At 42.8% G+C, this 26,156-nt stretch overlaps 1 protein-coding gene across 1 annotated transcript in view; it reads right to left on the minus strand.

Annotated features, from left to right (window-relative positions):
- The window catches only part of ADAMTS20 (ADAM metallopeptidase with thrombospondin type 1 motif 20), a 198,095-nt gene that overhangs the window by 54,610 nt on the left and 117,329 nt on the right, over positions 1 to 26,156 (minus strand). The window contains exons 17-26 of the mRNA XM_039914736.1: positions 23,903 to 24,020; positions 18,836 to 18,931; positions 15,350 to 15,516; positions 15,056 to 15,185; positions 13,404 to 13,530; positions 12,295 to 12,505; positions 11,973 to 12,137; positions 8,914 to 9,078; positions 8,060 to 8,179; positions 2,769 to 2,876 (exon numbers count right to left, since the gene is read on the minus strand). Coding sequence (XP_039770670.1) covers positions 2,769 to 2,876; positions 8,060 to 8,179; positions 8,914 to 9,078; positions 11,973 to 12,137; positions 12,295 to 12,505; positions 13,404 to 13,530; positions 15,056 to 15,185; positions 15,350 to 15,516; positions 18,836 to 18,931; positions 23,903 to 24,020 — 1,407 coding nt within the window. The remainder of the gene's footprint in view (positions 1 to 2,768; positions 2,877 to 8,059; positions 8,180 to 8,913; positions 9,079 to 11,972; positions 12,138 to 12,294; positions 12,506 to 13,403; positions 13,531 to 15,055; positions 15,186 to 15,349; positions 15,517 to 18,835; positions 18,932 to 23,902; positions 24,021 to 26,156) is intronic.

Consider the following 26,156-nt stretch of genomic DNA (forward strand, 5'->3'; position numbering starts at 1 on the left):
TACTGTACTAAGCGCTTGGGACCCCTCTCAGGGTCGCACCTGGAGAGTTTCCAGTACTCTACCAGTCTCAACTATAGGAGGGAGAGTCAAGAAGAGGTATATCCCTTCCAATCCTAGCTTGGGCTAGCACATGGAAGGCAATCTGCCTCGGTCACCCCGCGCCCCGTGGGCTCGCCGATCGGCGGTCTATGACAGAACTCTTCATATCAATATATATCAATAAATTTGATTGTGACTTGTCCAAGGTCATGCAGCTCAAAAGTGGTGGAGCTTGGATTAAAACCCATGTCCTTCTACTCCCAGGCCTGTGCTCTTTCCACTAGGTCATGCTGCTTCTCTTAATTAATTGATTGTTCTGCTGCTGAACACTATGGCCAACAAGAATAATAATGGTGGCATTTGTTAAGCGCTTACTATGTGCAAAGCACTGTTCTAAGCGCTGGGTCGGGCTCTTTCCACTGAGCCAAGAATGCAATGATTGGCTTATGACCCAGTTGTTGCCAAGAGAATACAAAAAGCAGTAGATATATATCAATAATATCAATATTTTTGTTTATATATATATATATCAATAATATATCAATTATAGCAGCGTGGCTGAGTGGAAAGAGCCTGGGCTTCGGAGTCAGAGGTCATGGGTTCGACTCCCAGCTCTGCCACTTGTCAGCTGTGTGACTGTGGGCAAGTCACTTAACTTCTCTGTGCCTCAGTTACCTCATCTGTAAAATGGAGATTAACTGTGAGCCTCACGTGGGACAACCTGATTACCCTGTATCTACCCCAGCGCTTAGAACAGTGCTCTGCACATAGTAAGCGCTTAACAAATACCAACATTATATTTATATCAATAAATATATAATGATCAATATATCAATAATTTTGTTTATATATCAAAACAAAATATATCAATAATTTTGTTTATTTTGTTTATTTTATTGTCTGTCTCCCCTCCTGTAGACTATGAGCTCATTGTGGACAGGGATTGTCTCTCTTCTTCTCTTCAGAGAAGCAGCACAGCTTAGTGGAAAGAGCCCTGGCTTGGGAGTCAGAGGTCTTGGGTTCTAGTCCCTACTCCGCCACTTGTCTGCTGTGTGACTTTGGGTAAATCACTTCACTTCTCTGTGCCTCAGTTACCTCATCTGTAAAATGGGGATCAAGACTGTGAGCCCCACATAGGATAATCTGATTACCATGTATCTCCCCCCCAGCCCAGAGCTTAGAACAGTGCTTGGTAAAACATAGTAAGCGCTTAACAAATACCATCATTACTGTCTAGACTGTGAGCCCGTTATTGGGCAGGGATTGTCTCTATCTGCTGCCGAAGTGTACATTCCAAGCGCTTAGTACAGTACTCTGCATATTGTAAGCGCTCAGTAAATACTACGAATGAATGAACTGGTATCTATCCAGCACTTAGTACGTTGTCTGGCACATAGTAAGCACTTAGAAAATACCAAAAACAAAAGCGAAATAAAACCAAATCACCTGGAAGCTGTACAAACCCAACAACCGGGCCTCCACCGTGGCAGAGCTGAACCTCCCCCTGGGGTGCTTGCTCCTGACTTGCTCTTTGAGCACTGAGCTGCGGGGATTTATGCTACAGGGGCATCCATCCTCAGAGTCGCCCACGCCGGCCAGCCATGCCCCCTCCCCAACAACAAACACCGGCTCTCCTCTGCTCCATCAAAGAGGCTCCAGGAGCAGCTTGGCCTATTTGATAGAGCATGGGCCTGGGAGTCAGAAGGACCTGGGTTCTGAGCCGGACTCCGCCACTTGTCTGCCGTGAGACCTTGGGCAAGTCATTTCACTCCTCTGTGCCTCAGTTAACTCATCTGTAAAATGGGGATTAAAACTGTGAGCCTCTAGCGGGACAGGGTCTGTGCCCAATCTGACTAGCTTGTATCTACTCAGCGCTTAGCACAGTGCTTGACACATAGTAAGCGCTTAGCAAATACCATCATTATCATCATCATCATCGTTATTACTATTATCATCTCCTCAGCAGGAAAGAGAACAGCACCCACAGCATGAGGCCTCCACAAAACCCCTGGGAAAAGTGGCGGCTGCTGGAGCGGTGGCTGTGGCTTCTGGTGCTCCTTGGACTCTGAGACACGAGGAGTCTGAAACTCTGCTTCTCTGGGACCCTACTGGCTTTGGTTTTGATTTTGGATATCTGTCCTTGTCTTTCATTGATCCCAGCCTACAGGTTCTTGCAAACAGGATAGAATGAAACTCATATTATTACCAGTTGTATTACCTATTAAGGGAAACTACAGTAGAAACAGCAACTTTTTTCTTACAGTCCATCCTTAGCTAAAATTATTCTCCCAAACGAATAAACTCAGGAAAGTTATCCTTATGAGGAAAGTATTTTAGGGCTTTCTAATTATGTATACGGGTGACTTGATCTAATGCAAGAACACGAAGTAGAAATTTATGGGTAAGAAATACGATGAAAGTGGGGCATTAGCTTTACATTCAAGAAAGGAAAACTGAGAGGTTGCAAAACAGTCACTAAAGGCTATAAGTTCAACACAGTTATCAGACAAGTGAATTTTGAAATACATACATACATTCTACGGAGACTGATTCATTCAATCATTAATTAAATCATATTTAATGAGCACTTACTACGTGCAGAGCTCTGTACTAAGCGCTTGGGAGAGTACAATAACTAGCTTCCAGTCTAGATGGGGAGACAGATATTAAAATAAATAACTCAATTATTACAGATATAATAAATTACAGATATAAAGCAGTTTACTTACAGGTGTCCAAGAGCCATATCTCCACTGTGTCATCTTTCCTATGTGAGTTGGAGGCAGTGAAGTCACCTGAGGTTCTGGGAGATGTGAGCATGGGCTTGCTTCACAGTCCTGTTCAAAGGAAGAACTGCATTTTTCAAAGACCCTTTTCTCTTTCCTTCGGATACCCTTCTCCCCTTTGCGTGAACCGGGATCCCTAGCGCACAGAGGTACTGACTTCTAGCCCCACGCTTAAAATTTGTCTGCTGCTCTTATACTTTTCACATTTTGGGATTTGTTACGTGGTATCGCTCCTTCAGGCTTGACATCAAACTTTAAGACTCAAATTTTTAAAGTTGAAAGAATTCAGTGTTATGGCCTCAATTTACTGGTCTTCCTGCCTCAAGTCTCTCCCTTTCAGACTAACCCACATAGAGCTTATTTGATAATCACCTTACTATGCCATTCAGGCCCCAATCATTAATATGCCTTTGATGACACGAAGGGCAAGTTGAGTACAATGCATTATACTAAATCCTTGGGAGAGTGCAACAGAAGTGCAAAGAAACACAGTCCTTGCAACCAGTGAGCTTAAACCCTAGCAGATAAGACAAGCATAAAATATTTACAAACAATGGAGTGAGAATTAATCCACTGAATGTGTGATCAAATATACATATTACACACAAGTGCCCAGAAATATTATAAATGAATACATAAATGATAGTGGGTCCCGATGGGTAGATATGATTCAGGCTGGTAATATTTAATCAAGTAAGCAGAAGCAGCACGGCCTAGTGGCAAGAGCAGAGGCTTGGGAGTCAGAGGGCATGGATTCTAATCCCGGCTCCGCCACTTATCTGCTTTGTGACCTTGGGCAAGTCACTTCACTGCTCTGGGCCTCAGTTCTCTCACTTGTAAAATGGGCATTAAGACTGTGAGCCCCACATGGTACAACCTGATTACCTTGTACCTACCCCAGCACTTAGAACAGGTCTCGGCACGTAATAATAATGTTGGTATTTGTTAAGCGCTTACTATGTGCCAAGCACTGTTCTAAGCGCTGGGGTAGACACAGGGGAATCAGGTTGTCCCACGTGGGGATCACAGTCTTAATCCCCATTTTACAGATGAGGGAACTGAGGCACCGAGAAGTTAAGTGACTTGCCCAAAGTCACACAGCTGACAAATGGCAGAGCCGGGGTTCGAACCCATGACCTCTGACTCCAAAGCCCTGGCTCTTTCCAATGAGCCACGCCGCTTCTCTAGGAAGCACTTAACAAATAATAATAATAATGATGGTATTTGTTAAGCGCTTACTATGTGCCAAGCACTGTGCTAAGCGCTAGGGTAGATACAGGGTAATCAGGTTGTCCTACGTGAGGCTCACAGTCTTCATCCCCATTTTACAGAAGAGGTAACTGAGGTACCGAGAAGTGAAGTGACTTGCCCAAAGTCACACAGCTAACAGGTGGCAGTGCCGGGATTAGAACCCGTGACCTCTGACTCCTAAGCCCGTGCTCTTTCCACTGAGCCACGCACTTACTATCATCATTATTATTATTATTATTGTTATTATCTGTAAAATAGGGATTGAGTCTGTGAGCCCCATGTGGGACAGGGACTGTGTCTAACCCAAATTGCATGTATCCACCCCAGCACTTAGTACAGTGCCTGAAACATAGTAAGCAGTTAACAAATACTATAATTATTATTAAAAAGCACTTGAATCACTTTCTACCTGGTTGGTTGATATGAAGACCTTCTAATGAGTCAATGGAATTTACTGAGCACTAACCACCCATATAACTCTCCTACATCCAATCTATTGCTCATGAATTTCTCCTGGCATGAAACTCCCTTCCCCATCAAATCTGCCAAAGTGCATCCCTCCCCTCCTTCACACACCTTCTAAAATGACATTCATTCAGTCGTATTCATTGAGCGCTTACTGTGTGCAGAGCACTGTACTAAGTGCTTGGGAAAGTACGACAGGACAAAATAATCTCCAGCAAATGGCATACCAACTTTCCTGGTCACATCTGTCTGGCCACTTTCCAGTTCATTATCAGTCAGTCAATTAATCAATAGTATTTATTCAGTGCTTACCGCTTCCTGTACTAAACGCTTGAAAAAGTACCATGTGACAGAGTTTATAGACATGATCCCTACCCACAGTGAGCTTAAAGTCTAGATATAACTTGAGCCTACATTTTTACACTGCTACCTCTTGTCGTTTGCAATTTCTATCTACTTATACACCCCATATCCTTTACACTGATTTTATGTTTCCAAGCAACTAGGACAGTGCTCTGCCCATAGTAGTGTTCAGTAAATGCTGCTTCTGCTGCTGATAATAATCATGGATACTTTTTCCTCAAGAAACTTAGGGCATTTAATACATTATCAAAGTTGGACTGTCTCAGTGGGCTAACTAGTTCTCTTCTGGCTCCAAGTAACACCTTTCTGGCTCATAGCTGAGAACAAGGAAGCAGCTATTTGCAGCCAGTTGGACAGCAGTGGCCAGAGATAATGGAGGTGTAGAATGTACGCTTCTGGTGGGCAGGGATCGTGTCTACCAATTCTATTTTATCAAACTTTCCCAAGTGCTTAGGCATGTCACTCCCCTCTTCAAAAACCTCCAGTGGTTGCCTTTTAACCTTTGCATGAAGCAAAACCTCCTCACTCTTGGCTTCAAAGCTCTCTATCACCACACCCCCTCCTTCTCTAGCCCACCCTGTACACTCCGCACCTCTTTGACTAACCTCCTCACGGTGCCTCATTCTTGTCTGTCCTGCCATCAACCCCTGGCCCACATCCTACCGCTGTCCTGGAACGTCCTCCCTGCTCACATCTGCCAAACTAGCTCTCTTCCCCTTTTCAAAGCCCTACTGAGAGCTCACCTCCTCCAGGAGGCCTTCCCAGATGGAGCCCTCCCTTTCCCTCTGCTTCCCCTCCCCTCCCCATTCCCTCTACTCTCTCCCTCTGCTCTACCCCCTTCCCCTCCCCACAGCACTTGTGTATATTTCTCACTCTAGGTTCTTCTCACTCTAGGCTTCAAGGCTCTCCATCACCTTCCCCCTCCTACCTCTCCATCCTTCTCTCTTTCCACTGCCCACCCCGCACGCTCCGCTCCTCTGCCGCCCACCTCCTCACCGTCCCCGTTCTCGCCTATCCCGCCGTTGACCCCTGGCCCACATCCTCCCGCGGTCCTGGAACGCCCTCCCTCCACATCTCCGCCAAACTAATCCTCTTCCCCTCTTCAAAACCCTACTTAAAGCTCACCTCCTCCAAGAGGCCTTCCCAGACTGAGCTCCCCTTCTCCCTCTGCTCCCTCTACCCCCCCTTCACCTCTCTGCAGCTAAACCCTCCTTTCCCCCCATTTCCCTCTGCTCCTCCCCCTCTCCCTTCCCATCCCCTCAGCACTGTACTCGTCCGCTCAACTGTATATATTTTCATTACCCTATTCATTTTGTTAATGAGATGTACATCACCTTGATTCTATTTATTTGCTATTGTTTTAATGAGATGTTCATCCCCTTGATTCTATTTATTGCCATTGTTCTTGTCCGTCCGTCTCCCCCGATTAGACCGTAAGCCCGTCAAAGGACAGGGACTGTCTCTATCTGTTACCGATTTGTACATTCCAAGCGCTTAGTACAGTGCTCTGCACATAGTAAGCGCTCAATAAATACTACTGAATGAATGAATGAATATTTGTATTTATTATTTGTTACTCCATTTTATTAATGATGCATATATCTATGATTCTATTTATCTATTTTGATGGTTTTGTTGCCTGACTTCTTGTTTTGTGGTCTGTCTCCTCCTTTTAGACTGTGAGCCCATTGTTGGACAGGGATTGTTTCTATCTTTTGCCGAACTGTACATTCCAAGCGCTTAGTACAGTGCTCTGCAAACAGTAAGCACTCAATAAATACGATTGAATGAATTGAATGAGTGAATAAATACCACTGATTGATTAATTTGGTTTTCACTCCACTAAATTACACACTGCCCTTAAATGTTCTTGCTGGATTTTCCATCAGTGATTTCAGAGTCAATTTGGCCCCATCTGGGAGATTGTGTTACCTTTCCTTGATAGTAAGGAAACCAAAATTACATCTGAAGTGAACCCCTGAAGCCACTGAACAACCGGTAACTGGGATCTAGTAATAAAACTTTTCAGCTTCCGATTCCATTCTTTATGTTCGAGATGAGGCTACCTCAGAAACAGGCTGATTAACAAAAGCATTAAATTAATAATGGTGGTATTTGTTAAGCGCTTACTATGTGCAAAGCACTGTTCTAAGCACTGGGGGGATACAAGGTGATCGGGTTGTCCCACATGGGGCTCACAGTTTTAATCCCATTTTACAGATGAGGTAGCTGAGGCACAGAGAAGTTAAGTGACTTGCCCACAATCACACAGCTGACAGGCGGCGGAGCCGGGATTTGAACCCATGATCTCTGACTCCCAAGCCCGGGCTCTTTCCACTGAGCCACACTGCTGTCAAACAATTTCAAGGTACAAATGCTAACCACTAGCCACTGACTCAGTGGAAAGAGCCCGGGCTTAGGAGTCAGAGGTCATGGGTTCTAATCCCGGCTCTGCCATCTGTCAGCTGTGTGACTTTGGGCAGGTCGCTTCACTTCTCGGTGCCTCAGTTACCTCATCTATAAAATGGGGATGAAGACTGTGAACCTCACATGGGCCAACCTGATTACCCTGTATCTACCCCAGCGTTTAGAACAGTGCCTAGCACATAGTAAGCACTTAACAATACCAACATTATTATTATTATTATTGCTACAGAAAACAAATGGTTTCCCGTTGTGAAGGAATCAAAGTTTTGTTTAAAAGGGTAATAATCAATAACCATCATTGTGGTATTTATTAAGAACTTAGTATGTGTCAAGTACTGGGATACATACGAGACGACTGAGTCCCACACAGGGCTTACAGTCTATGTAGGAGGGTGAACAGGTGAAAATTCCCACTTTGCAGAGAGGGAGCTGAGGCTCAGGAAAGTTAAGTGACTTGCCCAGGGTCACACAGCACACAAGAGGCAGTACTGGTATTCCAAGTGCTTAGTACTGTGCTCTGCACATAGTAAGCGCTCGATAAATACGATTGAATGATTGAATGAATGGTATTAGAACCCTGGTCCTCTGACTACCGGGCCTGAGCTCTTTGCACTAGGCTACACTGTTTCTCAGTGCTTCTCAGGTATTCTTCAATGTGGTCATTTCAGTAAAAGATTTTTTCTGGAACAGAAAAGAGTTCTTGCTTGGAATAAAAAGTTGTTACATACCCGAAGTACTGATGGGCGAGAAGCTGCACTGCATTCTCTCTCATCAACCGCAGACCCATATGCAGCGAGGACACATTTAACAGCACGCACCTGATAACCTCGTCCGCAGGTTGCAGTACACTGTTGAAGATATAAATAATAATAATTATTATGGTATTTGTTAAGTGCTTACTATGTGCCAAACACTGTTCTAAGAACCGGGGTAGATACAAGGTAATCAGGTCATCCCACATGGTGCTCACAATCTTAATCCCCAGGTAGCATGGGAAAATCAATCAATTGTATTTATTGAGCATTTACCTATGCTGAGCCCTATACTAAGCACTTAAGAGAGCACAGTAGAGTTGGTAGATACAATATCTGCTTTTGAGAACTTTTTTAAAAAAAAACCAGTCCAGTAATGTCCTTTTTTCTTCCTAACATCATAATCGTTTCAAGGTTGGTTTCCTTCTTATAATCATTCCCCTCCTTTTTGTAAGCATCAATTTGAAAAGGAAAATATTCACTGCATAACTGGGTTTATCTGTTTACATCTATTTTCAACTTTTAGTTTCAGCACTTTTGATATCGCTATTTTGGAGGATTTAGTTAATTTTGGTAAAGCGAATAAGAAACGGCAATGAACTACCATAAAATCAGGTTTTACATGAAAGAAGTGGAAACTAGAGGATCGAAGATTTGCATAAAACCAGTCTGTAAATTGTATTTACTGAACACTTACTGTGCGCAGAGCACTGTACTAACCATGTGAGAAAGGACAATAAGATAACAGACACATTCACTGCCCACAGTAAACTGACAATCTAGAGGGGAAGACAGATATTAATCTACTAAAGAAATCATCGTGGACTCACAGATCCCCATGATCCTTCTTGCCAAAATGCACATTCATGAAGTTGACAGGGTTTCACGGAATCCGGTTTACTGCCCAGATTACAGAAATCTTCATCCAGCTGCTCTTGGTTGAGCCGACACCACACCTGCCGATGTTTTGTTCCCTTTCCGCATGTCACCAGGCACTATGGGAATACAATGACCACTCCGTTGTTGATCGGACGGAATCCTGAAATACGGTCAGACCGCCAGCATCGAAGCCATGCTTGTCAATGGCCTAGTGGAAAGAGTAAGGACTTGGAAGTCAGGGGACCTGGGTTCTAATCCCAGCTCTGCCACTTGTCTCCCGTGTGATCTCAGGCAAGTCACTTTACTTCTCTATGCCTCATCTGTATAATGGGGATTAAGACTGTGAGCCCTAAGTGGGACAGGGTCTATGTCTGACCTGATTATCTTGTATCTACCCCAGTGCTTAGTACAGTGCCTTGAACACGGTAAGCGTATAACAAATACCACAGTTATTATTATTATTATTTTTGCTTGGTGTCACATGGGAGAAGAAATGGACACCTAGGCAGCTGTTCTGGGGAAATGGGGTCACCACAGAAAGGATGCACAGAACAAACATTTTAAGGATGTAGTGAAATCAAACTGGAAACCTTGTGAAATGGCAGAAATCAGGACACCGTAGTCTAGTGGAAATAGAGCAGTCTAGTGGAAAGAGCATGTGGGAGTCAGAAGACCTTGGGCAAGTGACTTCACTTCTCCACAGCTTTAGTTTCTTCATCCCTAAAAAAATGGGGATTCAATACTTGTTCTCTCTCCTATTTACATTGTGAGAGCCCCATCGGGGACGGGGACTGTGGCCAACTTAGTTATCCTGTACCACTACCTCGATGTTTAGTACAGTGCTTGGCACATAGTAAGCACTTCACCAATACCATCCCGATCATAATTACGAGCCTGGCAACAGTGTACAAAAATGGGGTAGCTGCCACGGAACTAAGTTCGGGGAGACGGTGACACCAAAAGAGAAAGCGAGGCGGGCATTGTGGGTGGCTTGGGGAAAATCAATCAGTCATATTTATTGAGCGTTTACCTATTCAGAGCACTATACTAAGCACTTAGGAGAGCAGAATAGAGTTAGTAGATGCCATATCTGCTTTCAAAAAGCTTATAACCAAGCCAGGAGGCAGGTGTTAATAAAAAATGCAGAGGGACGCAACAGAGTTTAAAGTTATGTGTATAAGGGCTACAGTGAAGAAGGTAAAGTCAACAGTCATCTTTATATACACATGATGTGGATGGGATGCGTGGTTCTATATTGGAAATATCAACATCAAATCATAATCAATTGTCTCTGGGTACAGAGCTCTGGACTTTTTATTTGGGAAAGCTCAAAACAACAACGATCCCTGCCCTCAAGGGACTTACAATACCTACTCATACCTACTGATGTCTCATTATTATTGTAGTAATAATAATAATTACTATTATTATTCTATTTCCTAAGTGTTTACTATGCATAAAGCACTGTCCTAGGCACGGGGGTAGATACAAGTTGTCCCATGTGGGGCTCGCAGTCTAAGTTCATTATCAAAATCATCATGGTCTAATCCAAAGGACAGGTAAACATGCCCTGTAGCAACCAACAAATACTATCTTAGGCATAATTAGGATTCTAAAGAAACATCGGCAAAGTGACATAACATAGTGCACTTTATGAATATAAAATTGCTAAAAATGATGGATGTTTTCAGAAGAGAAGTGTAAATATTGAGGCCTCCCTGAGACTGCTATAAAGACTGATTTTGTTTAACATGTTTATAGGTGATCAAGAAGAGAGATAAGACAGGACTCAAAAGGAAAAAAAAACAGAGAAAGAAATAGGAAAAGAAAGGCCTGCAGCCATTAATTAGATCCCAGTATCTCAATTTTTGGCTAATGTGACTCTCTCACAACCCCATCTAAACTTAGATGGTCAGGAAATATTAAAAATAAAATGGAAGAAATTAAGGCAATGGAATAAATTGAAATGGAAAAGGAGGGGGTCTGAGGTTGAAAGCTCCCCACTAGATTTCAAGCTTCTCGAAGGCAGGAATCTTGTCTTCCAACTCTATTGCACTCTCCCAAGTGCTTGGTACAGTAGTATTTATTGTTTGAGTGATGGAAGGTTTGTGGAACTTGAAAGTCTCCATTTTCTTGCATGTCATAAGGAAGCACTAGAGACTTTCAAAAATTTCAAATTCGCGTAAGGTGAAATTATGTAAATTACAAAAATATTGAAAAGGTGTGTTGCATAGTGGATAGGGCACAGGCCTGGAAGTCAGAAGGATCTCGGTTCTAATCCCGGCTCTGCCACATGTCTGCTGTGTCACCTTGGAAAGTCACTTAGCTTCTCTGAGTCCCAGTTACTTCATCTATAAAATGGGGATTAATACTGAATTGAGTATAACCTGATTATCTTGTATCTAGCCCAGTGCTTAGTACAGTGCCTGACACATAGTAAACAGCAAATACCATAAAAAAACCTGAAGAAGAATATGCCTCTAACAAGGAATGATGTGTAATCACAACTTCTTCACGTGTGTTTTCAAACAAGATGAAGCAAAGAAAAATTTACCACTGAAATGAAAAAGCTTAGGAAACAAAAAAACTTTGGGGGATTTAACAGACTCTGATGAGTGATTTGGTTACCTGGGGTATAAAAACAATACATAGAGAGATCAAATATTAAGTGATAAGCTACAAACTTGAAGATACCGCTAGCATAAGGCTAGAAATTGTGAAGGCACAGCACGGTAAGTTACCGACACCATGAGTGACGGCCTATACACAGTAAATAAAAAGAATCTGTAAACAAATGCCCTTCTCAACTTCTAGCGTCTTTTGACGTTGGCCAAATCCGATAGAGATCTGTGGCAAGGAGAAATACAAAGTACTCAGAGTGTCCCGCAACTCGAAAGTTTTATCTGGTTTGGGGTATGAACAACTGTTTACCAAGTGGTACCTGGGAGAGGAGAAGTTACCAGCCAAATTATTACAAGGGTTCTATGTCTTTGTGTGTTTTTACTGTTACCTCACTCCACTCACTAGTGGCCCAGTCGGGACAGGAGAATTCGTTGCAGCTTTCCGTCACCACTTTGGGCAGCTCTTGGCATTCTTGGTCAGCAAGACGGCGGCCAAGGTTGTTCATACAGTAGGCTTCCCGGCCTCTCCCGCCTCTGCCACAGCTCCTCGAACACTGGGCAAACGAATCGTGAGGAAGGGGAAAGACATATCAAGGACTGATTCTAGCCCAACAGGAGAAGAAAAACCCAGTGATGTCCAGAGAAATACATCATTAGAATCTGAGCATTTAATCAGAATCGAAAACATGTAGCAAAAATTCAGAGGTGTACCTGTGACCATTCTGTGTAATGCCAGCTTTTTAAGAGACAGTCACCATGGCAGAGTTCTCTCAGTGGAGGCTTATGTTGATCGCCACAGTATTTATCCTCTACTGGGATGCTGTGTCCTTTATTAACAGAATACTTCAAGCATTGGACATCTATTGACCGGTGCCCTGGGCCACACTGTGATGTACAGTCACTTTTGCCAATGACATGCCACCTGAAAACACAAACTGTTATATAAAACTATGGGTGTGGTTCATCTCTGACATCGAGTAAATGCTATCGAGGGAAAATTAGGAATTGCCACGTGCGTATCGGTGGTATTTATTGAGCGCTTTCTGTGTGCAGGGCACTACACTAAACATTTGGGAAATTACAATACAGTAGAGTTGGTAGACACAAGGGCGTAATGGGGGGAATTGGCAACAAAGCATTATTTTATTATGTAGTAATGAAGACGAGGAATAGGAGGAGGAGAAGGAAGAATGGGAAAAAAGCTTCTTGAAGGCCTGGTTAGTGTGTACTTCTATGGTAATGTAAGAGTTGAATGTTTCACACTCAGTAAGCACTCGATAAATGATTGATCGATCGAACTTCCACTATGCATGCCTACACTATGCTTTTGGGATCGAATGCTGGGCGGGAATTAGAGAATGTTGTTCTGACGATGCAGCTTTATCTGGATAGAACACAATTACAATGTCAGATAAAATGACTGCATCCATGCACACAAGACCATTTGAGGCACAAATTTCCTTAAAGTGGGGTTTGCGGGGGATGTAAGCTCTTTGTTATAGGAGAATCATGTATCCTTGTATGATCAGATCATTTCTTCATGGAAAACAATTCAGGATTCTGATGGTTTGCATAGAAATTACACAAAAGTAAGTTTCCTCTTTTCCCGCATAAAATGAAAGCATTTTGAGTGATTAAACCCCAGTAATTTTATTTTTGAGAATACTAAGTCAAAGAGTTGGATATAAGGTTATCATTATAAACAATCAAGCCGAAAATCCTTACTATAAAGCAATTTGACCTGTCTAAACAATATTGTTTTTAAAATGAGAAAAATAGGCCTATATTATTCATTGCCTTTGGCATTCTTTTCCCATTACCTTAGTTCACAGTCTGTATTGCACCTTTCGGTCACTACCGACGAAGGAGGCATATGCTCACATCGTTGGTCAGAAACTACCAACCGATCACTTTTACGGATGCAGGAAATCTTTCTTCTTCGAAGACCTTGACCAAAAGGGATTAAAATGAACAAAGTTAGGAATACTTGTTGAGAGGCCCAGGTAAATCTCAACTTCCCCGGATGAAGAAAAGGAAAGAATGCACTTAAATCCATTACCCCTCAACAACTTTGATACTCCCTCCCACCCCAACTCCCACAAAACATAGATATATAGATAACTGGTATACTCTGTAGCTTCCCCTACTCATAATTTCTTTTAGTCTCTGTCTCCACAGTAGTTTGTAAGCTCTTTCTTCCCCTATGACGTTTGTTAAGTGCTTACTTTATGCCACGCACTATATTAGGCTCTGGGGTAGATCCAAGCTAATTAGGTTGGACACAGTCCCCGTCCCACACAGGGCTCTAAGTCTTAACCCTTATTTTATAGATGAGATAACTGAGGCACAGAAAAGTGAAGCGACTTCCCCAAGGCCCCACAGCAGACGAGGGGTAGAGCTGGGACTAGAACCAAGGTCTTTCTGACCTTGCTCTATCTGGCCCGTGCTCTATCCACTAGGAACAGTGCTTCCCCTCCTTATGGGTGGGGAGTTTGCCTACCAAATTTATTGTATGCTACTCTCCCAGTCACTTAATAAAGTGCTCTGCACACAGAAAGCATTCAATAGATACTAGTGTTTGACTGGTTGCCCTGTTGGCCAGTCCAGGGAAAGATGGGGAGGGAGTTGGCAAGTCGCTTAACTTCTCTGTGCCTCAGTTACCTCATCTGTAAAATAGGGATTAGGACTGCATTCTAATCCCGCCTCTGCCATTTGTCTGCTGTGTGACCCTGCGGAAGTGACTTAACTTCTCTGGGCCTCAGTTATCTCATCTGTAAAACAGGGACTAAGAGTATGAGTCCCATGTGGGGCAGGGACTGTGTCCAAGCTAACTTGTATCTATTCCAGCGTTTAGAAAGTGCTGTCACATTGTAAGCGCTTAATAAGTACCATTTTACGGGTGAGGAAAAGGAGGCATAGCAAAGTTGAGAGACTTGCTCAGGTCACACAGCAGGTAAATGACACAGCAAGGATGAGGTAGTGTCTCCTGACGCCCAGCCCCATGTGCTTTCCACTTGGCAATGCTGTGTCTCATAAGAAAAAGGAGGAATGAAAAGGAAAAACCCAGGTTGGGAAACAAAATAAACAAGGATATCTATCTGTAAGTTTATATTTTCATTGTTTGGGAGGCCCCCACTTCTAGAAACCACAAAGATTCCTGGGCTTTTCCTCCAAGTTTCGAGGCCCTGTCTTTACAACAATTCCACCCAGCAAAAATTAAGCAAAAGTTTAACTGACATTCTATTAACTCAGGATTATCTACACCACAGATCTGGTGAATGTGGGCAAAAAGATACTTTTTGTGCTTGAACTATCTTGATTTTTTGCTCCCTGGTTCTATTTTATAGACAAGGCCTTGAAAAAAGCAAAATCATTTCATAAAATGAAAGAAACTATGTTAGGCAAAGAATACACTTATCAATTAATACCCTGATTTCTTTCTTTTTTCCTTTATTGGGGGCATCAAGTGTACCTTGGCACATTTTGCTGCAATCTTGCCATGGACCATAGGGGTCCCAGATAAACAAGTCATTTCTTTCTTCCACTGGGATGCTAAAGGAGTAGCGCACGTCGGGATTGTATAAATTTCCCACACACAACACCTTCAGAGAAAAAAAACCCAAAAAACATTAAGTTGTTTACTGTTGAATTTATTTGCACCACATAAGTTACCCAATCAGCATTACCTTTTTGGCCTCAATCATAAACTTGACACAAAAATCTTGAATTTTATTAAAAATCAGAAATTTAGATACTAAGAACTTACCTGTAAAACAACTTCTTCTTCAAGTCGATCAGTGCAATTGATTCTCTCTATGGAGTTGTTTGATCCACTGTACTCAAAAATGGCTCCTTGAACATTGATTTCCTTCTTAGACATGCTTACAACGTAATTCCCATTTAGAATAAAATGTCCTTGTGTGTCAGACAGTGCTATCACAATGCAAAAAAACCCAAAATTGGTCATGTAACATTAGCTAAGGTTAGATTATTTAACCTTTACTGCATAGTTCCACTATCAGTAAGTACGCAATAGTCCACCTAATCAATATGGACAATGATAATAATGACGGTACTTGTTAATTACTTAATATCTACCATGCACTGGGGTAGGTGCAAGATTAAATCAGAACAGGCACTGTCTGTCCCACAATTTAAGAGGGACGGAGAATGGATATTTTATCCACGTTACAAATGATGATACAGAGGGAAGCCGCATGGCCTAGTGGATAGACCAGAGGCCTGGGAGTCAGAAAGATCTGGGTTCTAATTCCGGCTCCACCACTTGCCTGCTCTGTGACCTTGGGCAAGTCACCTAATTTCTTTATGCCTCAATTCCCTCATCTGTAAAATGGGGATTAAGACTGTGAGCCCCATGCAGGACACAGTCTATGTCCAACCTGATTAGCGCGTGCTCAGTGGAAAGAGCCTGGGCATGGGAGTCAGAGGTCATGGGTTCAAATCCCAGCTCTGCCGCTTGCTAGCTGTGTGACTTTGGGCAAGTCACTTAACTTCTCTGTGCCACAGATACCTCATCTGTAAAATGGGGATTAAAACTGTGAGCCCCACGTGGGGCAATCTGATCACCCTGTATCCCCCCAGTGTTTAGAACAGTGCTTTGCACATAGTAAACACTTAACAAATACCACCATTATTATATCCATCCAGTGCTTATAAAGTGCCTGGTACAGAATAAACACTTAATAAATATCATTTAAAAAAAACAAAACAGAGGCACAGAGAAGCCAAGTGACTGAAAATCCCAATCCCCCTGCCCTTTCCACAAGGCCACAACAGGAAAGAGAAGGGACGGAAGCCTCTTCTTACTATGTGCCTATTCAGAACCGCTCTTCCTCACCTCTGCACAAGAGCATCACTGGGGTTCATTTCTGGATGGCTACAGAGGTGGCCAAAGTCAGACTGGACTCAAAGACTATGAGTGCTCTCTCTCTCCTTCCACTCCCTAGGGTCACCATTTTGACCTTTCTGCTCTCCTCTCTTTTTATTTTCCCATTTAACCTTTATAGGGAGGGAGGGCTTCTGGTTGCTCCCTGGAACCATGTAACAACCAAACCTGAGCTTGACTTCGGGCAGGGTTTATGGAAAAGATGGAGTAGGGAGATCCCTCTAGAACCCTCTAGACTGTGAGCTCAATGTGGGTAGAAAATGTCTGCTGATTGTTCTATTATACTCTCTCAAGCGCTTAGTACGGTGCTTTACACACAGTAAGCGCTCCGTAAATGCGATCAAATGAATGAATGAATGAGATCCTCCCTTTTCAGTCCTGTGGGCGTCCCTGATAGAGTTGAAAAGGGACATTTTCCTTCTTTGAATAAGAAACTTAGCCTCCAAAAGGTCATGTCCAGAACTGTGCAGTAAATATTGCAATAAATAATATTTACTGTGCAGTAAATATTGCAGTAAATATTGGGGTGTAAGTATTAATAATGGTATTTGTTAAGCACTTACTATGTGACAGGCACTGTACTAAGCGCTAGGTTGGATACAAACAAAGCAGTTTGGACACAGTCTCTGTTCCACATGGGGCTCACAATCTCAACCCCCATTTTACAGATGAGGTAACAGAGGAACACAGAAGTGAAGTGACTTCCCCAAGGTCACACGGCAGACAAGTGGCAGAGCCAGGATTACCCACGGCCTTCTGACTCCCAGGCCCGTGCTCTATCCACTGCATCACGCTGCATCTCTAAGAGTTTATAATGTGCTAGGCACTGTAATAATAATAATAATAATGTTGGTATTTGTTAAGCACTTGCTATGTGCCCAGCACTGTTCTAAGCGCTGGGGTAGACACAGGGGAATCCCGGTTGTCCCACGTGGGGCTCACAGTCTTCATCCCCATTTTACAGATGAGGGAACTGAGGCACAGAGAAGTGAAGTGACTTGCCCAAAGTCACACAGCTGACAAGTGGCCGAGCCGGGATTCAAACCCATGACCTCTGACTCCAAAGCCCGTGCTCTTTCCACTGAGCCACGCTGCTTCTCTACTAAGCACAGGAGTAGATAGGCTACAATCGGATGAAACACAATCCCGGTCCCACAGGGGAGGGGGCTCACACTCCGAGAGCAAGGCAGAAACGACCATTTCTTATTTTAAAGATGCAAAAACGGAGTCACAGGAAAGTCAAGGGACTGTTCCCAAGTTACACAACAAGCCAGTGGCAGAGGCAGAATTAGAATAATAATAATAAAAATGTTGATATTTGTTAAGCGCTGACTATGTGCCGAGCACCTTTCTAAGCGCTGGGGGAGATACAAGGTAATTAGGTTGTCACCTGTGAGGCTCACGGTCTTAATCCCCATTTTACAGATGGGGTCACTGAGGCACTGAGAAGTTAAGCGACTCGCCCAAAGTCACACAGCTGACAGGCGGCGGAGCCGGGATTAGAACCAGTGACCTCCGATTCCTAAACCCGGGCTCTTGCCACTAAGCCATGCTGCGTCTCGAACCCAGGTCCCTGGCTCCCAGTCCCATGCTCTTTCCATTAGACCATATTGTTTCCATAATAATGGTAATAATAATAATACATCCTCTTCCTATTCTCCCAAATATTTCCACATTAAAAAGTCAACCTAAAATCAGACATACTTATACAGACTCCTACACACATACAATAATATATAATAAAGCTTCTGAATATTTTTGCAATATAAATTGTAAGCTCCTTGAGGTAGTAAGCATGTCTAATAATAATAATAAGGAATTTATTAAGTGCCTACTATGTACCAAGCACTGTATTGAAGTGTTGGGTAGACACAAGAAACAAGTTGGACCCAGTTCCTGTCCCACACGGAGCCCACGATCTAAGTAAGGGAGAGAAGGGGTCCCCATTTTACAAATAAGGGAACTGAGGCACAGATTTGCCCCAGGTCAAACAGCAAGCAAGTAGTGGAGTCAGTATCAGAACCCAAGTCCTCTGACTCCTAAGCATATGTTCTTTCCACTAGGCCATACTACTTCTCTTCTACTGTATTCTCCCAAGTGCTTAACACAGTGCTCTGCACACAGTAGCACTCAATAAATAGAGCTTCAGAGTTCCAATAAATTAAAGAGGAAACTGTACTTCTGGCTGGGGTAAAACTCTTGTGCTGGACACCAAATTACAAGCTCAGTGAAAAAAAAATTACGTCTGCTCAAGAAGCTTTCTTAGATTTCTCATAATTCATCACGGCACTCTCATGAAATAATATATGAACCATATATCAGCTGTTGTTGACTACAATTGTTTACCAAGATAATTGTCATCTTCTGGTTTTCCTGAATAGCTGTGCTGCTGAATGTCAACATTTGTTGCTCCTCTGGGAATTTTTATTACAATATTATAACCTGGAATATGAATGAATGCAAATTACATTCTATACTTTTTTAATGAACTTAAAATAAATGTAATTACTCCCCCCAAAACAGATTATTTTACATAGCAGGATAAGCTTATTTTCCTCCCCAAAATACCTTTTCCCCTTACATGTTACCATTATCACAATTTCATTAATTTTTCAAAATTTAGAAAATAACAGCACTTTTGAAAATGAGGATTAAATGAAGCAAGAAATTAAGCCCTTCCACTTAAGTCAACTGTATGATTGTTCAAATATTTAGATATCGAGGAAAGCCTCTTAATATGAACTTGGGAAAATTTCATTGTTCCAGATATCGGGCTTCTTACTACCTCTCCCTTTACGTCATGGTATATGTGCTTATGTGACTATATAACTACTATATACTACTAAAATATAACTACTGTAGTGGCTTTATTAGGAATTTGGGGCCTCCCTGACAAGTTAGTGTAAAATTAATGGATCACTGTTGCATTATGCTAATTAGACTATTTAATCAATCAATTGTATTGAGCACTTACTATGTGCTGAGCACTGTAATAATGATAATAGTACTTGTTAAGTGCTTACTATGTGCCAAACACTGTTCTAAGTGCTGGGGCAGTTACAAGTTAACCAGGTTGCAGTCTCTGTCCCCATTTTTTACAAATGAGGTAACTGAGGCACAAAGAAGTTAATAATAATAATAATGATATTTGTTAAGCGCTTACTATGCATCAAGCACTGTTCTAAGTTTCTAAGTGACTTCCCCAAGGTCTCTCGGCAGACAAGTGGTGGAGCTGTGATTAGAACCCATGACCTTCTGACTCCCAGGCCCGGGCTCCATCCACTACACCATGCTGCTTCTCTAAGCATACTAAGCACTGTACTAAGCGCTTGGGAGAGTACAACAGAATTAGGAGACCTGTTCCCTGACCATAATGAGCTTCAGTCTATGGGGCAGCCTCATTATCTTTGTTAAGCAATGTGTTTTACCAAAATATTTAGTCCATATATAACACTCAAAATGAAATAATGTAATAGGATGAGGTCTACAAAATCAACATGAGAATTGCCTATTGGATAGAGCACGGGCCTGGGAGTAAGAAGGTCATGGGTTCTAATCCCAGCTTCCGCCCCTTGTCTGCTGTGGGGCCTTGGGCAAGTCACTTCACTTCTCGGTGCCTCAGTCATTCATCTGAAAAATGGGGATTAAGACCGTGAGCCCTATGCTGGACAGGGACTGTGTCCAACCTGATAAGCTTATATCCACCCTAGTACTTAGTAATAATAATAATAATATTGGTATTTATTAAGCGCTTACTATGTGCAGAGAGCATTAGTACAGTGCCTGGCACACATTAAGTGCTTAACAAATATCATAAAAATAAGCAGCGTGGCTCAGTGGAAAGAGCCCAGGCTGGGGAGTCAGAGGTCATAGGTTCGAATCCCGGCTCTGCCACTTGTCAGCTGTGTAACTGTGGGCAAGTCATTTCACTTCTCTGGGCCTCAGTTCCCTCATCTTTAAAAGGGGGATGAAGACTGTGAGCCTCACATGGGACAACCTGATTACCCTGGATCTACCAGCGCTTAGAACAGTGCTCTGCACATAGCAAGTGCTTAACAAACACCAACATTATTATTATTATTATTATTATTAATTATTATTAAGTTTTGATTTCAAAGTGTGCTATATGTAACAGTAGGGACACTGGATTCCCACAAGGTGGCAGCATAGGCTTTAAATTCTCCCACACTCCGCAATCTGAGATTTACACTTGGGCTGAGATATTCACTCATTCATTCAATAGTATTTATGGATTATCGATTTAGCTGCAGCAGCTCTATATGGAATAATCAATCAAGGGTATTTATTGAGTCCTTACTAAGTGCAGAGCACTTTACTAAGTGCCCGGAGAGAGCAAAACAACAGAATTAGCCGACACATTCCTTGCCCATAACAAGCTGAGAATCGGTAAGATCTCTTCCTAACATCTCTTGCAGGTCACTTTTATAGTAGGGACATTATCTGTTAAGTGAAGCAAAAAGTAGTCAAATTTGTTACATGTTGTTGGGCCTCAGAAGAGCACACTAAAATTCCAATTTTCGGATGATCGGCTCCGATCCGAATCAATCCAACGTATTTATTGAGCAGTTGCGGTTTGCAGGACACTGTACTAGGCACTTGGGAGAGTGCAACAGAACCATATTTAGACACATTCCCAACCCATAACAAGCTTGCGGTCTAGAAGGGGGGGACACACATCAATGTAAATAAACTAGGAATATGTGTTGGGGGCTGGGGATGGGGATGGTGGAGAAAGTCAGGGCAACGCAGAAGGGAGTGGAAAAAGAAGTGAAGGCTTAGTCAGGGAAGGCTTCTTGGAAGACAAATGTGCCTTCCCATTTACTTTGCTAATTAAATAGGGTAACCTCTCAGGGTTGCACCTGGAGAGTTTCCAGTAGTCTACCAGTCTCGACTACAGGAGACAGAGTCAAGCAGAGGCCTGTCCATTCCGTTCCTAACTTGGGAGGGAGCTAGGAACGGAACGGGGAAGGCCTCTGCTTGACTCTCCCTCCGGTAGTCAAGACTGGTAGATTACCGGAAACTCTCCAGGTGCGACTCAGAGGGGTCACACATCCTTTACCCTAACTATAATGTCTGGCCTGAACCTTAATTCTAATTCTTAACCATAGACTGTGTTCAAATCCAAACCCTAGCCCTTATCAATTTGGCAACTCTTTGAGTGGAGTTTTGATTAATAATAATTATGGCACTTTCAAAGGGAAGCTTATTGCAGGCAGGGATTGTGTCTGTTGATTGATATACCGTGCTCTCCCAAGCATTTAGTACTGTGCTCTTCACCCAGTAAGCACTCAATGAATACGATTGAATGAGTCAAATGAATAATAATAATAATAATAATAATAATAATAGTATTTGTTAAGCGCTTACTATGTGCCAAGAACTGGTCTAATTGCTGAGGTAGATTCAAAGTCATCAAGTTGTCCCCACGTGGGGCTCACAGTCTTAATCCCCATTTTACAGACGAAGTTAACTGAGGCACAGAGAATTTAAGTGACTTGCCCAAAGTCACACAACTGACAAGTGGTGGAGTCGGGATTAGACCCACGACCTCTGTCGCCCAAGCCCGTGCTCTTCCCACTGAGCCATGCTGCTTCTCGAATGAATGAAAGGATTGTTCTAAGTGCTGGGCTTGATACAAATTCATCAGGTTGGACTCAGTCCCTCCCACTCTTAATCCCCATTTTACAGATGAGGTAACTGAGGCACAGAGAAATGAAGTGATTTGTCCAAGTCACACGGCAGATCTATGACAGAGCTGGGATTAGAACCTGGGTCCTTCTGACTCCCAGGCCCATGTTCTATCCACTAATCCATGTTGCTTCTGCTGCCGGATGAACGAAAGACTGCGCTTGGTCAATGAATCAATTTTAATGATTGGATTTCAGGTTAAAAGCTGCCTATTTGTATAACTCCACACTCTGCCCCAGAGTTCCCACCCTGCTATTCTGTGCAACTAGAAATACCAAGTCCTCTTTGAGAGGGGAGAGCCGAGGCAGAACAACCCTGCATTAATGGCTATAATTTGCTGGACTTGGGAACTGAAATATCACTATCGAGGACTTGCGTGAATCTCCAGGTGATGGCCGAGTGACGGGGTGGAGCAAGAGAGAGAGAGCATGTGCTTGTGTATTAACATTCACGTGTGTGTGTGTGTGTGTGTGTGTGTGTCTCTCTCTCTCGAATGGACATCTCAGACCTGTCATTGTACCTGCAGTTCCTGAGCTGGCTGTGTTAGAGGATACTTATATAAAAGGATATTTATTTTGTTAATGAGATGTGTTCGAGGATACTTGTATAAGAGGATATTTATTTTGTTAATGAGATGTACATCACTATGATTCTATTTATTTGCTATTGTTTTAATGAGATGTTCATCTCCTTGATTCTATTTATTGCTATTGTTTTTGTCTGTCTCCCCCGATTAGACTGTAAGCCCGTCAAAGGGCAGGGACTGTCTCTCTCTGTTGCCGATTTGTACTTTCCAAGCGCTTAGTACAGTGCTCTGCACATAGTAAGCTCTCAATAAATACTATTGAATAAATGAATGACCCATATCTTGTGTGCCGAAGGAGGCTGGCGTCACGCAATGACCAATGCTGGTTTGTGGCAGCAAATTGACACAAGGTTGTGGGCACTTAAATAATAATAATAATGATAATGATGGCATTTGTTAAGTGCTTACTATGTGCCAAGCACTGTTCTAAGTGCGGGGGAGCGGAGGGAGATACAAAGTAATCAAGTTGTCCCACGTGGGACTCGCAGCCTTAATCCCCATTTTACAGATGAGGTAAGTGAAGCCCAGAGAAGTGAAGTGACTTGCCTAAAGTCACAGAGCTGACAAATGGCGGAGTGGGGATTAGAACCCATGACCGCTGACTCCCAAACCCGGGTTCTTTCCACTGAGCCACACTGCTTCTCACTTTGTGAGCTGCACAACAGGCTGAAGCCTTTCTGGTCTACTGAGTTTTCTGCACCCACAGAAATTGTGTGCCATCGTGCGCAGGGACAACGGTATATGAGTGGCCCTTCACACAACACAAACACCAAAATCGACTCCTGCACACAGATTTTCCGTCTCTGTCTCTTAATGACTGGGTCTTCATTCACGATGGGATATTCCCTCACTTGAGCCTTTAACAGTCTTCCAATTTCAATTAGAGACGGAGGATTTTTAAAGTCAATGCAACTAATCTCGAAGGGAAGACAATAATTTAAGCCCAAAACCATGAAATTTGCTCAGGTACAAACGATAACATTATCTGCAGGATCTAGTAGTATAGCTTTTTGAAGAATACCATTTTCTTGCACTTTATCGTCACAAGAAATCTGCAATGAAGTTACCGAATGAAACTGAAAGAGCAGAATGTGATTCTTTAAAATCCCTCTACTTACCATACTGAGCGCTGTTGAAAGTGCCTGCCATTGTCTTACACGAAGAATTATCACCTCCACACACTCCACACTTATCTCTCTTTGCCTTGGAATTCAATACATGATCACAGCCAGCTTGCTACATAAATATAAGGGACATAATGAATATTCTTTAATCAATCAATCAATGGCATTTATTGAGTGCATACAGTGTGTTGACCACTCTACTAAACACTTGGGGAAGTACTATATAACAGAGCTGGTAAATTAGCAGTTCGATACCAAATTCTAGAAACACAATATCAAGTTCAGCCAATAACATGACTTTGGCAAATGAAATTTTACAGATAAGAATACTCCATTCTTTTTGTGTTAATGGAGAACTTTCAGTGTATTTTGAAACGGTAACTGAGGATAAATTCTTAGAAATCGTAACTTCCTGGGGCAACACAGAATGGCTCATCTAGCCTAAGAAGCACAGGACAATATTTGAATCATCAAAATAATTTTCACTGCCAACTTGATTTGGTCCAAGACTCTTTGTTCTATAGACAAATGCATTATATATCACTGTACCACATCCACTCATCATGACGACAGACTGTAACTTGGAAAGTACCAAATTATAAGACTTCACTAGCACAAATCCAGGGAGATTGGTGATTTACTGAGGTTTGTATGAGGCAGTAGGTATGAGCTGGCATTTTTGGGGGGGAGGAAGGGGAGCTGTAGGGAGAGGGGAGCAATTCCTGCAACCCTGTTGATACTGAGGCCACTAAAAGCAACTCTGCCTAGTGGCTAGAGCAAGGGCCTGGGAGTCAGAAGGTCATGGGTTCTAATTCCAGCTCCACCACTTGTCTGCTGTGTGACCTAGGGCAAGTCACTTCACTTCTCTGTGTCTCAATTACCCCATCTGTAAAATGGGGATTAAGACTGTGAGCCCCACGTGGGATAGGGACTGTGTCCAACTGGATGTGCTTGTATTTGCCCCATCACTTAGTACAGTGCCTTGCACATAGGATGCACTTAACAAATACTGTAAGTATTATTATTATTATTACCTTCCTTTTTTCCTTCTGCTTCTTCAGCTGTTCCCAACTTCTTTCCTCTTGCTTGACAAATACCTTTCCAATATACCAGGATTCCTGCCTGGGTTTTTGCTAACACATCACTCTTGAGGAGATTTCCAATTATGTTACACTGATTTGTTATGGAACTCTCACCTCAGACAGAGAGGTGTGGATGCAAAGAATATTATAGGGATATCATTTAGTAATTACAGCTTCGGTCCATTTAATAGTTAGTCTGGTGGCATGGAAAAATTAACAACTCTAAGGTTAACCACCCTTCATAGTTGAGTTCTCTATCTCTCATATCCCTGCTCATTTCCCAACTTCATGGAGGCAAAGAATTAAATTTAGCATTCAAACAGTGTAGTAAACAATAATAATTGAAGCACCGTGGCTCAGGGGAAAGAGCACGGGCTTGGGAGTCAGAGGTCACGGGTTCTAATCCCGGCTCTGCCACTTGTCAGCTGTTTGACTTTGGGCAAGTCACTTTAACTTCTCTGTGCCTCAGTTATGTCATCTGTAAAATGGGGATTAAGACTGTGAGCCCCACGTGGGACAACCTGATTACCTTGTTTCCCCTCCCCCAGCATTTAGAACAGTGCTTGGCACATAATAAGCACTTAACAAATGCCATCATTATAATCATAACTGAAGTATTCATTAAGCGCTTACTATGTGCAAAGCACCGTACTAAGCGGTTGGTTGGGTACAAGAAGTCCGACTCCCACCTAGGGTTTACAGTCTAAGTACGGGGGAGAAAGGGTGTTGAATCCCCATTTTGCACATGGGGAACTGAGGCACAGACAAGTGACTTACCCAAGGTCACAAAGCAGGCAAGTGGCAGAGCTGGGATTAGAACCCAGGTTCTTTGACTCCCAGACCCATGCTCTTTCCACTAGGCCAGGCTGCTCTTCTGTACAAAGAGAAGCAGCGTGGCTCAGTGGAAAGAGCCTGGGCTTGGGAGTTAGAGGTCATAGGTTCTAATCCTGGTTCCACCACTTGCCAGCTGTGTGACTTAGGGCAAGTCACTTAGCTTCTCTGTGCCTCGGTTACCACATCTGTAAAATGGGGATTAAAACTGTGAGCCCCACATGGGACAACCTGATCACCATGTATCACCCCCAGCGCTTAGAAAGGCGCTTTGCACATAGTAAGTGCTTACCAAATACTACCATTATTAATACAAAGAGCTCTCTGAATCACCA

The sequence above is a fragment of the Ornithorhynchus anatinus genome, chromosome 2, assembly GCF_004115215.2.
Source record: "Ornithorhynchus anatinus isolate Pmale09 chromosome 2, mOrnAna1.pri.v4, whole genome shotgun sequence".
In the NCBI taxonomy this organism is placed as follows: Eukaryota; Metazoa; Chordata; class Mammalia; order Monotremata; family Ornithorhynchidae; genus Ornithorhynchus; species Ornithorhynchus anatinus.